General features: G+C 36.0%; 1 protein-coding gene across 1 annotated transcript in view; it reads left to right on the forward strand.

Moving 5' to 3' along the window:
- HDAC2 (histone deacetylase 2) overlaps positions 1-10,515 on the forward strand; it is a 35,372-nt gene extending 24,857 nt beyond the window's left edge. The window contains exons 9-14 of the mRNA XM_005887698.3: positions 4,155-4,295; positions 4,525-4,633; positions 5,283-5,413; positions 6,129-6,284; positions 9,080-9,137; positions 10,146-10,515. Of these exons, the coding sequence (XP_005887760.1) occupies positions 4,155-4,295; positions 4,525-4,633; positions 5,283-5,413; positions 6,129-6,284; positions 9,080-9,137; positions 10,146-10,176 (626 nt within the window). The 3' untranslated portion in view covers positions 10,177-10,515. The remainder of the gene's footprint in view (positions 1-4,154; positions 4,296-4,524; positions 4,634-5,282; positions 5,414-6,128; positions 6,285-9,079; positions 9,138-10,145) is intronic.
- Positions 10,516-15,261: the final 4,746 nt, after the last annotated feature.

Consider the following 15,261-nt stretch of genomic DNA (forward strand, 5'->3'; position numbering starts at 1 on the left):
TTTGGCCATGCCGTGCAGCTTATGGGATCTTAGTTCCCCAACCAGGGTTTGAACTCTGGCCCTCAGCAGTGCAAGCCCAAGAGTTCTAACCATTGGACCACCCGGGAATTCTGCAAGCTGTATTATTATTTTTAACTTAATTTTAACCTTGTATATTTACTTTCCATTGTGAAAGAAAAGGGAGTCACCACTGTGTCCCTAACACATGCATTTACCCTTCCAGTATCCCATTTTTGCGGTTTAAATCTAGACCAGAATTTTAGTTATGGTAGTCATTGTTTATGGCATCATCAAAAACATTAAAGCATGGTTCAGCTTACTCAATTTTCCTTTTGCATAACTTGTTTTTCTGTGCAATTTTGTCATTTCCTTCGTTTTCTCAGTTACTCATTAATAAATGAAGGTGGATCAGGTTTTCTATCAGTTTTACCTTCTTGAAGAACAGCCTTCTGACCTGTTCTTGTTTGGGTGAATTTCCTCTGTAGATCTGTTAGAATGTTGAGCTGTTCTTTGCTTTTAAGTGTTAAAATCAACGTGATAGAGGTCCAGACCAAAGTAAAGATCACCATTATGGAATGAGCTGCTAGGGTGTAAGAATAAATCTGAAAATATTTTATAAGTTTTGAAAATTTATCGTACGTAGGTTAGTAGTATTAATCATGGATATTGTACAAGATTTTGGAGTTGTTTTCCTTGTGAACTTTTAGGTAACAAGTTCATGTTCTACTTGAATTCGCTCATAAAAGGTGAAGAATTCTCAGGTAGAACTTTTTCCAGTACTTACTATTGGCTTAAACGGAAATTAACAACTAAATTTAGATTTTAAAGACTATTTTATTTAATATTAGGATGGCTCCTGTGCCGGGCAGCATTAGAATTATTAGATAATCAATCTATTCTACTTATATTAGGTTGAACGATTTGAAATTATCTGTTTCCTCAAAAATGGATATGATCTTCTTAAAATCTATCTAATGTCCTCAAAGTGTGCATTACTTTGTCACTTTTCTTGTCTTAACTTTTTGAAAGTCCCTAATGCCTTTGTGTGTAAAAGTAATAGCTTTCATAACTATAAGCCACAACATTTACTCTTACTGTAAATCTACATTATATTTCAACTGACTGATAGAATGTAATTTGTATAAAGCATATAAAGGTATTTGCAATCCCAAAGCTTAAACTTGATTCCAAGCTTTTTCCAGTGCCAGCTTCAAATCAGATTTCTCAGGTCTGCTAAAGTCAGTTTACCTCTTGTCCGTCTCCTTTCTATCTTCGTTTATATTGTTAGGATTGTATGTTCTCCAGTCTTCATGTATATAAGTTTTAGCCTTTAGAAAAATCCCTTTATAATCATTTTTGTCAGATTCTGAGATGAAGGAAAAGGAAATGTCCTTTTTTAGCCAGCTTTCTTTACTTAGAAGTCTTTAAGTTAATTTTTTGTTTGTTTCATCTTTAAAAATACCCAAATGGCTTTCCCCTATTATAAGAAGCATGCATTTTTGTAATTGCAGTAATAAAAATTGGGTTGTGACTCATATAATGTGACTATTGAATACTTAATGAAAATGCCCACAGTTATAGTTACATGAAGAAAACTTTAAGCTTTTAAAAATTAGGAAGAATTGGAACGGAATATTTAAAAAAAAACTATCTTTGGATGATGAGGCTTCACTGGTAGCTCAATGGTAAAGAATCTGCCTGTCAATGCAGGAGACTCATGGGTTCGATCCTTAAACTGGGAACATTCCCTGGAGTAGGAAAGGGCAACCCACTCCAGTATTCTTGCCTTGGAAATCCCATGGACAGGGGAGCCTGGTGAGCTACAGTCCATGAAGTTGCAAAGAGTAGGACATGACTTAGCAACTGAATACAACAGCAGCATCTTCAGATGATAGATTTTTAGGTATTTTTTTCTCTTTGTACTTACTTTGATTTTTCCAAATATTCAACATGTATCAGTTTCTTCTGTAATTGAAGGATTTTGTTCTTGCTTTAAAGGTTGACTTATGTTCCTGAATGATGATAATATAAGAAGTTACTAGTGACTTGTAATTGATTATTGAATTATGACATCCAAATGAAATATTTTGTTTTTATGTTAGGTTTACTTTATATTTAGATTTCTATACAAAGAAATTTGTTAAAGTTGTTTTTAATAGTAATAATATAAATAAGTTAAGTGTCCATAATACCACTATCTAAAATAACCTATAGTTAAGCCTTAGAAAGCATTACTACGAACAAAGCTAGTGGAGGTGATGGAATTCCAGTTGAGCTATTTCAAATCCTGAAAGATGATGCTGTGAAAGTGCTTCACTCAATATGCCAGCAAATTTGGAAAACTCAGCAGTGGCCACAGGACTGGAACAGGTCAGTTTTCATCCCAATCCCAAAGAAAGGCAATCCCAAAGAATGCTCAAACTACCACACAATTGTACTCATCTCACACACTAGTAAAGTAATGCTCCAAATTCTCCAAGCGAGGCTTCAGCAATACATGAACGGTGAACTTCCAGATGTTCAAGCTGGTTTTAGAAAAGGCAGAGGAACCAGAGATCAAATTGCCAACATCCACTGGATCATGGAAAAAGCAAGAGAGTTCCAGAAAAACATCTATTTCTGCTTAATTGACTATTGCCAAAGCCTTTGTGTAGATCCCAATAAACTGTGGAAAATTCTGAAAGAGATGGGAATAGCAGACCACCTGACTTGCCTCTTGAGAAATTTGTATGCAGGTCAGGAAGCAACAGTTAGAACTGGACATGGAACAACACACTGGTTCCAAATAGGAAAAAGAGTACATCAAGGCTGTATATTGTCACTCTGCTTATTTAACTTATATGCAGAGCACATCACGAGAAACGCTGGACTGGAAGAAACACAAGCTGGAATCAAGATTGCTGGGAGAAATATCAGTAACCTCAGATATGCAGATGACATCACCCTTATGGCAGAAAGTGAAGAGGAACTAAAAAGCCTCTTGATGAAAGTGAAAGAGGAGAGTGAAAAAGTTGGCTTAAAGCTCAACATTCAGAAAACGAAGATCATGGCATCTGGTCCCATCACTTCATGGGAAATAGATGGGGAAACAGTGGAAACAGTGTCAGACTTTATTTTGGGGGCTCCAAAATCACTGCAGATGGTGACTGCAGCCATGAAATTAAAAGATGCTTACTCCTTGGAAGGAAAGTTATGACTAACCTAGATAGCATATTCAAAAGCAGAGATATTACTTTCCCAACAAAGGTCTGTCTAGTCAAGGCAATGGCTTTTCCAGTGGTCATGTATAGATGTGAGAGTTGGACTGTGAAGAAAGCTGAGCGCCGAAGAATTGATGCTTTTGAACTGTGGTGCTGGAGAAGGCTCTTGAGAGTCCCTTGGACTGCAAGGAGATCCAACCAGTCCATTCTGCAGATCAGTTCTGGGTGTTCTTTGGAAGGAATGATGCTAAAGCTGAAACTCCAGTACTTTGGCCACCTCATGCGAAGAGTTGACTCATTGGAAAAGACTCTGATGCTGGGAGGGATTGGGGGCAGGAGGAGAAGGGGACGACAGAGGATGAGATGGCTGGATGGCATCACCAACTCAATGGATGTGAGTCTGAGTGAACTCTGGGAGTTGGTGATGGACATGGAGGCCTGGCGTGCTGCGATTCATGTGGTCGCAAAGAGTCAGACATGACTGAGTAACTGAACTGATCTGAAACCTGTATAGTCTTAAGTAATTTTTTTGTTCATGTCTGTGGAGAAAAGTGGTAACAAAACATCAGTTTAGATTAGGTTGTACTTAATGTTTCATTGTAACCTCACTTATTTTTTCCCCCCAGGTAACCTTATATGAACATAGGATTTTCATATCACATTAATAAAAATGTGTTATATTTTAATCTTAATATAGTTGTATACTTGACTTTTCCATCAAGTACACTTGTTAACATAGCCAGTTATGTCTTAATGAGTTTTGTATATTGGTAAAAGGTGTTTGATGAAAGTTTTAGACTAGAAATTTTCTTAAAATTTTTATGTATTATTTGTTTTTTAAATATTTAGCAAAGCCATTTTGGTTGAGTAAAATTTTGTTTATATTTTTAAATTTTTCTTTTCCAGCTGTTACAGTGTGTAAATATATTGTTACCCAAATCTTCTTTGTCTTAGGTCATGCTAAATGTGTAGAAGTTGTAAAAACTTTCAATTTACCATTACTGATGCTTGGGGGAGGTGGATACACAATCCGCAACGTTGCTCGGTGTTGGACATATGAGACTGCAGTTGCCCTTGATTGTGAGATTCCCAACGGTAAGTGTTCTTATTGTGATGTCTTTATTGGATGAACTGTCTGTTTGTAGAAAAAGATGGTTAGGTCATTAGAGTTGATTCCAAAACTATGTAAATAGGAGAGCAGCCACTAAATTCATTTTGTATTCACTTTTAAATATTTTCTCTGGAAATATTTTACAACTTGAGTCTGGATTTTGTGTATGGATTGAGCTTTTAATATGTAACTTTATTTCATTATTTTTAATAGAATTGCCATATAATGATTATTTTGAGTATTTTGGACCGGACTTCAAACTGCATATTAGTCCTTCAAACATGACAAACCAGAACACTCCAGAATATATGGAAAAGATAAAGTAAGACATCATCAAATTGATTTGATTAACATTATTAATGTAACTTTTGAAGCTTTTAGAAAGTCATGTGCAGTAGGTCAGTTTAACTTTATACATAAGGTATTCCCTTTTGTCAAAAGTATTTGAAACCTTAAGATTGTTGGTTTCTTTAATTTTATAAAATGATGGAAAATGTATAATAGATTATAGCTCAAAAATACTTCCGTTTTCTGTTAGTTAAAATGGACTTTTTTGTTGAAAAGGGCTCTATAAGTTGTATATTTTCTTGCTTTACACAAAAGTGAAATTTATTTTCATTGAAACATTTGATAAACCTTTCTCTAAGAAATAGAGTTTGGAGAGACATTGTTCGTACCCAGGCCTGGGTTTGTGCCCTCACTCCATGACATTTGGCAAGTTAATTTGCCTTTATGCTTATATTTCCTCATCCTTGAAATGGGGGATGAAATTTAGTATCTACCTTGTAAATTTTGAGGATTAAACAGGTTAATAATAGGTAAAGTATCAGTACCCAGTAAATGTTACGATTTTAATTCTTAGGTTAAGCTAGATAAAAGATGCAATTTATTTTGCTTAATGTTTCCTCTTTCACTGAAAAGGAACTTGAAAGAAAATATTTTTTCTAATAACTATGCATGTTGTAATTTAGACAGCGTTTATTTGAAAATTTACGCATGTTGCCTCATGCACCTGGCGTCCAGATGCAAGCTATTCCAGAAGATGCAGTTCATGAAGATAGTGGAGATGAAGATGGAGAAGATCCAGACAAGAGAATTTCTAGTAAGATAGTCCTTTGATGTGTATTCTGTTACATTTTTCTGGTTTATTAAAAGCACACTACAGACTGAAGGTTTTGGTTGCCCAAGAACTTCACCTGTTTTCATGAGCACACTATTATTACTGTCTATTTTCATCATTTTTTAAATCTTATGTAGATTTAATTTCCTTTGTCTCAGAGCCTGATTTGAGTGTCAGCAATTTCATTTTCTACAAATTAACCACTTATGTGTAGTGTAAGTTGAATAACATTAAGCACCTTCTGTTTGATTCTACCATCTAATTCCACTTAATATGATTTGTAAGCTTTTAGCCTAATAGTATGCTATTATGGTATAGACATTCTAACATAATTGACATAAATGATATTTCTTATTTTCTCTCCTTCCCCTCTCAGCTCTGAAATAAAAGGTTACTTTTTATTTAAAGACATCACTCCTACTTCCTATCAGGAAAGCAATATTTTTTTCCTCCAAAGTTTTTTTTTTTTTTTAATGAGAACCTCTAATGTTCTTCGTATTCCTTTGAATTATTTCTTCCTAGATTAAAGCTAAATTTTCAATGTTTAGCAAGCCATGCATTCAGTTATAATCTTAAAATCTGTTTCCTTACTTTTAAATATGACTGGCTAGTTCTTCTATAGAGCAATGCACTTAACAGTTGTAAAATCTGTGACTGCCTTTGTCAAAATGTTATTAAAAATCTTTTAATGTGTCAGTTCGAGCATCAGACAAACGAATAGCTTGTGATGAAGAGTTCTCAGATTCTGAGGATGAAGGAGAAGGCGGTCGTAGAAATGTGACTGATCATAAGAAAGGAGCAAAAAAAGCTAGAATCGAAGAAGACAAGAAGGAAACGGAGGACAAAAAAGCAGGTCAGATTTATTTTTTGATAGATGTTTTAATTGTAAGTTTTTGAAAGTGAGCAACCAGGCAATTTTTATAAGATCCTGAAATACTTAAATGAGTATCAGAAATAGGTGAGTATGCTAAACAAATAGGTGACTTTTTTTCCCTCCATGTAAGTAAACTTTTAGTTAAAGCTCTCCAAATGTTATTAGTCACATTTGCTTTTATAATATAGGAAACTATCTCTTCTTGGCAACATAGGCTTAAAATATTGAATGTTGCACTGTGATCTAGACTGAGTGAGAGAACAGACTGGTTATAGACCCATATGTAGCCCATGAGCAGAGCAGAAATTCTAAGCTAATTTGTAACTGCCTGTAAGTTTATTTGATGAGAATAAAGCATAAAAGAAGACTCACATTATATAACCTTAGACCAGTTTCACCATTTTGAAAAGGCTCAGAGAACAGACTTTGTTATAATTTGAAAGAAACGTAAAAGCGATGGAAAGATGGGAAGGGATTTGAGAGCTGGGTTAGGAGGAGACAATACTTTCTGATGTCTTAACTTTAAAAATGTGTCTTGTCTGTTGAGGCAAATGTGTCAGTTTGTCTGTTGAGAAAATAGATGATTTAGGGCATTGCATTTGCTTTCAGAGTGTGTTATCTTTTATCTGAGTTTCCAGAGCACTTACACATATCTCAGTCATTTTATTTAACACATCATATTATAACACCTCATTAGGAACTTTACATATCTCCCTGCTAGATTGAGCTGCTCTTGGCTAGAGAATGCAGTATCTTAAATACCTGAGTTCTTGTACTTGGTGCATTTCCTGCTGGATACCTGCTACCTATATGCAGGTAACGGTGAGGAGCACAGGTTTTAGTTGAGCTGTTAATTTTGACCCTGTAGCATGTGGAAAACAGATTCAGAGGTACTGGGCCAACATCCTTTTTCTGTCATATTGAAGTTACGTGAGTAAGCTGGCTCTCGTGTTCTTTTTTCACTAGAGAGTGTTTGGAATCTGTAGCATGTCTGCACATCTAGTTCTGTTTTGTTTGTGGATTGACTCCACTATAGGCTACTGTTCTCTGTCTATCATTTTATAATTTTAACTTCCCAATGTATTACAATGATGGCTCCAGTCTGCTCTTGTGTACTGATTGACATCCAGAGATTCCAGCTATGATTGAGGTAAGAAGGACTTAACTTTAGCTGTAGGATTTTTCTAGTATTTTTCTTTTCTCTGTCAATTTGTCTTTTCTGTATTTTTTGTTTGTTGTTTGTCTTCCTTTCTGGCATTTATTCTTGCTTTTTAAACTTTTATCTTTCTATGCTTTTTCTTCCAAATGGGAAAGTGGGTGCACTAGAGTGCTTATCTTTCATTGCTGCTTTAGCTGAAAATGAGAGTGCCTTTTGATCTGGCTTTAATGGCCTGGTGGTGGATTAATCTCAGTATTTAGTTCCTAAATACTTCTGTTGCTGATAGTAATTGATACTTAAATTTCTTAGTTTAATAATGAAATTCTTCTTATAGTGTCTTGCATTTGTTAAAATCTTGCAACATACAGATAAAAAAAATACTACCATAGAAAACATTTTTAAAAGTCTGTAGTTCAGAACCTAAAGTTAGGAATATTTCTTTGCTCTTCATCCCTCCCCAAACCACACTTGGCACTTTTGTTTACATATCTAAAATAAAGCCAGAAGCCAAAACAAATGTCATAATAAACATGTTGCTATATGTTTGTATTATAATCATTGCCTCACAACTTTGATTCATTGGCTTATCTAAAGAAAAAATTTACCACATTTTGGCTAATTTGTTTCAATGATCTTGAATGGATAGTGTTACTCTTACTATTTTGTTAATTTTTATTAAAATGGTAAAGTTCTGATACTTATATAGTGAAGGTTTAAAAAGTAATGGCTGTGTATATGTATGGCTAAGTCCCTTCACAGTTCACCTGAAACTGTCACAACATTGTTAATCAGCTATACTCCAGTACAAAAGAAAAAGTTTAAGAAAAAAAAGAGGGTACTAGAAAAGAAGGGTACTAGCGCTAAGAGTCGGACACGACTGAGCGACTTCACTTTCACTTTTCACTTTCATGCATTGGAGAAGGAAAAGCAACCCACTCCAGTGTTCTTGCCTGGAGAATCCCAGGGATGGGGGAGCCTGGTGGGCTGCCGTCTATGGGGTCGCATAGAGTCAGACACGACTGAAGCAACTTAGCAACAGCAGCAGCAGCCTAACCATTATTAAAAAAAAAAAAAACTTGGTTATATAAGCAATAGAATTTAGCTTCTGTTTTGTCTCTGACCTTAACTGATTCTGTCCTCTTGTCACAAGACTCCAGCCAAATTGGTCTTGCAGTTTTTCCTTCCAACCTAATTCCTTGTTGCCTCAAAGTCCTTTTGAGCTTTCCCTCTGTTCAAGGTACTTCTTCCCTTTTCCCACTCAAAAGTGATTTGTTCTTCAGAATGCCTCTCAAAGGTCACTTGTCATAGCCTTTCCTGATCTACCATGGTGTTTGCGCATGTCTGTTGGCTGAATGTCTTCATAGTATATATCCTGCCTATAATGCTGTGATTCCCATAGGGCAAAGTTCCCAAAGGCAGGACTGCAAATGTTGCATTGATATTGAACCTCTGTCATTTAGTACATCTTCAGAAGCTTAGTTAGTTGTTGATTTCATGAACGATAATATTGTATATGGGAGTTTTTTATATTTTAAGTAAGATATATTTTAAAATAAAATATATGCATTTTATATTTCAAAATAGGTGTTAATCTCTTCCCAATTTTTGTTTTTAGATGTTAAGGAGGAAGATAAATCCAAGGATAATAGTGGTGAAAAAACAGATACCAAAGGGTAAGCTGTATTCTTTTTCTAGTAATTTTTATATGCTATAAAAATAATGAGTATGTTTACTGGGGTTGGGGTGAGTATACATATATTCTTTGAGAAGTACTGAACTAAACCTGGAATATCATCAGTAGGTTGTTATGAGATGCTCTGAATTTTAGTATGGTATGTAAGACAATATGGAGAAGGCAATGGCACCCCACTCCAGTACTCTTGCCTGGAAACTCCCATGGACAGAGGAGCCTGGTAGGCTGCAGTCCATGGAGTCGCTAAGAGTCGGACACTACTGAGCGACTTCACTTTCACTTTTCACTTTCATGCATTGGAGAAGGAAATGGCAACCCACTCCAGTGTTCTTGCCTGGAGAATCCCAGGGACGGGGGAGCCTGGTGGGCTGCCGTCTGTGGGGTTACACAGAGTCGGACACGACTGAAGTGACTTAGCAGTAGCAGTAAGACAATATATATGTATCTTAACCATTAGCTTATATTTCATTTACTTGCTTGTTTTTCATTTATGTAACATGCCTTTAAAAATTACAAAAGCTAATAATAATCAGTGTTGTAACTGAATGTATTAAAATAGGTCAGTTTATATTCTTGAACATAATTTATCTAAGCCTTGTTTTGCTATTAACTTTTATATAGACACTCATCATCTTTCATGGTGCTCTTATTTCTATATACATGATTTTTTGGTGTTATAAGACAGGTAAATTTTAAGAATCACTGGGCTAGTATAACATAATTTTTTAAAAGACCATAATTGAGCTTTCTGTTGTCAGAAAGCATATAGATGCTTGGCCACACATAATTTTGTGTTAGCCTTCATAGGATGACTTGGAATAGGTTGTAAAACCCTCAGAAGGTCAAGGCAGTCAGTCAGTGCTCCAAAAACTCAAGGCACTACCAGCTTACATGTTTCTTGGTGGGAACCATAGGACTGATCTATTGGTCATTGCATTTAAACTGAGATTGTGCAGTTTTTAATATTTCATATTGCCTCTTTTAACAGAGCCAAATCAGAACAGCTCAACAATCCTTGAATTTGAGTCTCACAACTTTCAGAAACCATAAAAAAGTGAGAAAATATTGGGAAGAAAAATGTTTTTTCTTTTTGAAGACTTCTGGCTTCATTTTATACTACTTTGGCATGGACTGTATTTATTTTCAAAATGGCTTTGTTTTTGTTTTTCTTGGCAAGTTTTATTGTGAGTTTTCTAATTATGAAGCAAAATTTCTTTTCTCCACCATGCTTTATGTGATAGTATTTAAAATTGATGTGTTATTATGTCAAAAAACTGATCTATTAAAGAAGTAATTGGCCTTTATGAGCTGATTTTTCCATCTTTTGTAATTATCTTTATTAAAAAATTGTACTTCGATTGTCTTTTGTCTGTTTATTACAACATGGAGTCTAATTTCATAGGCTAGTAACATGACCGTTTCTGTAGAAAAATAGAATACCCTAAAGCTGAAAGATACTGATGTCCTAAGACATCCATGAACTGTTTAGGAAATTACTGTGTTTACAGTAATTATTATTTCTTACTCTAATAGGAGTTCTACCATCTTGTTCTCTGTAGGTTAACCAGCCAATATTGGTGAAGATTAATATCTCATAATCATAATTTATCTTAGATTAATGAAACAAGCTATGCAGTTGAGATATAGGAATTAGCTTTGAGCTGAACCAAAGATTCTCAAAAACTGGTAATCGATTCTGAGTTGAAAGAAGAAATCTATGATCAGAAAAGGAAACTGTAGCTTCCATACTGAGCTCTGTGGGACTCTTTTGCCAACCCCTACTATATACCAAGTAGACAAAGAATTGTATAGTGTGTTTGAACAGAAATTTCCTGTGTTTATGTCAAGGCTAAAATAAAACCTGCTGTTTAGACAAAACCTGGTTCTTGTACTGCATATTCATGGTACCCAGGTTCCACTATTACACCCAGGCTTCCAAATGAAGGAAATAAACACTTAAAAGTCATTTATCATGAGTTTATTGAATGTCTACCCACTTTAAGGCTTTGAGCATGCAACTGAACATAATGGGAAAATGCCTGCTCCCACAGCTTACACTTTAATGGTAGGAAGCAGACAAACGGGGTAATTTCTGCTCCTAGGATATGCAAAGGAGAGCAAAACATTTTAGAAACTTGCCAAAATCAATGAAATCTTTTTGCTGGGCCAAATTGATTATTTTGAGTTAAAAATTTGGACAGTAGATCAGTCAAAAATATGTCTCTTAAAGCTCCTGTTAAATACTTCAGCATTTACAAAAACACCTGGACTTTTGTAATGAGCAGCTGTTCTCTCACCTGTATTTAACAGATATTTCACTTGCCATGTTGGTTCCAACTCTTTTTTTTCTTTAAATAAGTTTAAACAGAAGAAGTTGAAGCCCTCTTTATCCACTTTGTCATTTGATTCCCTTACAACTCTTCAGAAGTAACCATCCCTTATGCCTGTTTTCACTCTTGCTGCATATCTTGTAAGCATTCAAGCCCTTGTGGTGTTAGGAATTATGGAATTCAGTCCTTCATTCGTGAAATAGTTACATACATTTAGTGTTTGTGAAACACACAATGGTATTGCACATGTACACTTATGTAACTTGCTTTTTTACATTTTGATTAACCCTGTTGAACAAGTCCAACTCATTTTAACTGCTCTGTGTTAAGTTTCCATTTTAAGGACATACCAAAAATTTGTTTTAGTAGTGTAGTGAACCTCCTTGGTTACATTTAGGTTTTGTTTTACTATTTACAAATAGAAGCATCTACATAAAGCTGAAGCCTCAAGAGAATAATATGAAACATGAAAGCTCAGCAAAGTGACTTGGTACAACATTAATACACAGAAAACAGCAACTGGTAATATACACAAACAGCCAGATTTGCCAGAAAAAGTAAGGTCCTATTTATAAGAGCAGTAACAAAAATTCTTATAAATAAAAAATATAAAGAAGCTATGGTTCTGGCATATACTGAAAAAGATCATAAGATGTCAAGATAAATACCCTAATACATATGGAACAATATTGGATAAAATAATTCAGATTGATGAAGGAAGAGATTATTCCTTGAGTGGTATTGGGATAATGGGCAATCAAATGGATAAAAAGAAGTTGTATGCTTTCCATGAGAAGAGTCAGATTAGCTGGATGTTGAATTTTATCAAAAGCATTTTCTGCATCTATTGAGGTAATCAATTTTTATTCAATTTTTTCACGTGATTTTAAAATTAATTTTTAATTAAAAAATATAAACATAATTTCTGGTCAAAGGGATGGAAATTTTATACATCCTTATAGCTTTCCTTTCCTTTTTTTCAAATTGTCTTGTGATGACTTACAGATTCATCAGTTCAGCGTTTCTGGGACAATAGTGACTATCTTAAGTTTCATTTCTTCCTTGGAAGATTTACCTTGTGGCTACAAATCCTAACAGAGTCTTCTGGGAGAATCATATGGTCCTGATAGGGGTAGTCACTATCATTTCAGTTTTAAAAATGGCACTTTAAAACAGACCTCAACTTGGCAGGGAGGTAGGGGGAGTGGAGAAGCTCTTAAGGAAGATACTGCTATTTTCTCAATTTTTCTCATTTCCGTATGGCATGGATGAAAGCTTCCAAATTCCACTAGTCAGATCAGATCAGTTGCTCAGCCGTGTCCGACTGTTTGCTACCCCATGAATTGCAGCACGCCAGGCCTCCCTGTCCATCACCAACTCCCGGAGTTCACTCAGACTCACGTCCATAGAGTCAGTGATGCCATCCAGCCATCTGATCCTCTGTCGTCCCCTTCTCCTCTTGCCCCCAATCCCTCCCAGCATCAGAGTCTTTTCCAATGAGTCAACTCTTCACATGAGGTGGCCAAAGTACTGGAGTTTCAGCTTTAGCACCATTCCTTCCAAAGAAATCCCAGGGCTGATCTTCAGAATGGACTAGTTGGATCTCCTTGCAGTCCAAGGGACTCTCAAGAGTCTTCTCCAACACCACAGTTCAAAAGCATCAATTCTTCGGCACTCAGCCTTCTTCACAGTCCAACTCTCACATCCATATATGACCACAGGAAAAACCATACCCTTGACTAGACGAACCTTTGTTGGCAAAGTAATGTCTCTGCTTTAGAATACACTGTCTAGATTGGTCATAACTTTCCTTCCAAGGAGTAAGTGTCTTTTAATTTCATGGCTGCAGTCACCATCTGCAGTGATTTTGGAGCCCAGAAAAATAAAGTCTGACACTGTTTCCACTGTTTCCCCATCTACTTCCCGTGAAGTGATGGGACCAGATGCCATGATCTTCGTTTTCTGAATGTTGAGCTTTAAGCCAACTTTTTCACTCTCCTCTTTCACTTTCATCAAGAGGCTTTTTAGTTCCTCTTCACTTTCTGCCATAAGGGTGGTGTCATCTGCATATCTGAGGTTATTGATATTTCTCCCGGCAATCTTGATTCCAGCTTGTGTTTCTTCCAGTCCAACGTTTCTCATGATGTACTCTGCATAGAAGTTAAATAAACAGGGTGACAATATACAGCCTTGACATACTCCTTTTCCTATTTGGAACCAGTCTGTTGTTCCATGTCCAGTTCTAACTGTTGCTTCCTGACCTGCATACAAATTTCTCGAGAGGCAGATCAGGTGGTCTGGTATTCCCATCTCTTTTAGAATTTTCCACAGTTTATTGTGATCCACACAGTCAAAGGCTTTGGCATAGTCAATAAAGCAGAAATAGATGTTTTTCTGGAACTCTCTTGCTTTTTCCATGATCCAGCGGATATTGGCAATTTGATCTCTGGTTCCTCTGCCTTTTCTAAAACCAGCTTGAACATCAGGAAGTTCACGGTTCACATATTGCTGAAGCCTGGCTTGGAGAATTTTGAGCATTACTTTACTAGCGTGTGAGATCAGTGCAATTGTGTGATAGTTTGAGCATTCTTTGGCATTGCCTTTCTTTGGGATTGGAATGAAAACTGACCTTTTCCAGTCCTGTGGCCACTGCTGAGTTTTCCAAATGTGCTGGCATATTGAGTGAAGCACTTTCACAGCATCATCTTTCAGGATTTGGAATAGCTCAACTGGAATTCTATCATCTCCACTAGCTTTGTTCGTAGTGATGCTTTCTAAGGCCCACTTGACTTCACATTCCAGGATGTCTGGCTCTAGGTCAGTGATCACACCATCGTGATTATCTGGGTCGTGAAGATCTTTTTTGTACAGTTCTTCTGTGTATTCGTGCCACCTCTTCTTAATATCTTCTGCTTCTGTTAGGTCCATACCATTTCTGTCCTTTATTGAGCCCATCTTTGCATGAAATGTTCCTTTGGTATCTCTGATTTTCTTGAAAAGATCTCTAGTCTTTCCCATTCTGTTGTTTTCCTCTATTTCTTTGCATTGATTGCTGAAGAAGGCGTTCTTATCTCTTCTTGCTATTCTTTGGAACTCTGCATTCAGATGTTTGTATCTTTCCTTTTCTCCTTTGCTTTTTGCTTCTCTTCGTTTCACAGCTATTTGTAAGGCCTCCCCAGACAGCCATTTTACTTTTTTGTATTTCTTTTCTATTGGGATGGTCTTGATCCCTGTCTCCTGTACAATGTCAAACCTCAGTCCATAGTTCATCAGGCACTCTATCTATCAGATCTAGGCCTTTAAATCTATTTCTCACTTCCACTGTATAATCAAGGGATTTGATTTAGGTCATACCTGAATGGTCTAGTGGTTTTCCCTACATTCTTCAATTTAAGTCTGAATTTGGCAGTAAGGAGTTCATGGTCTGAGCCACAGTCAGCTCCTGGTCTTGTTTTTGCTGACTGTATAGAGCTTCTCCATCTTTGGCTGCAAAGAATATAATCAATCTGATTTCAGTGTTGACCATCTGGTGATGTCCATGTATAAAGTCTTCTCTTGTGTTGTTGGAGGTAGTTAATAACTAATGCTACTAGCTTTCTGTCAATAGGAGATGCTTTGAAGTTCTTAGAGTGGAGTAATTTGCCTTCATCTTCTGATTGATGTGGCTTCAGTAAAATTACTACTGAAGCTTCTCTGATACCGAGATTCATAATGTTTCTTATTGTATTGTGATATAAATGACATGGATTTTCAAGGTTTTATGAGAAAACTTCA

Source organism: Bos mutus, chromosome 9 (assembly GCF_027580195.1).
Source record: "Bos mutus isolate GX-2022 chromosome 9, NWIPB_WYAK_1.1, whole genome shotgun sequence".
Classification (NCBI taxonomy): Eukaryota; Metazoa; Chordata; class Mammalia; order Artiodactyla; family Bovidae; genus Bos; species Bos mutus.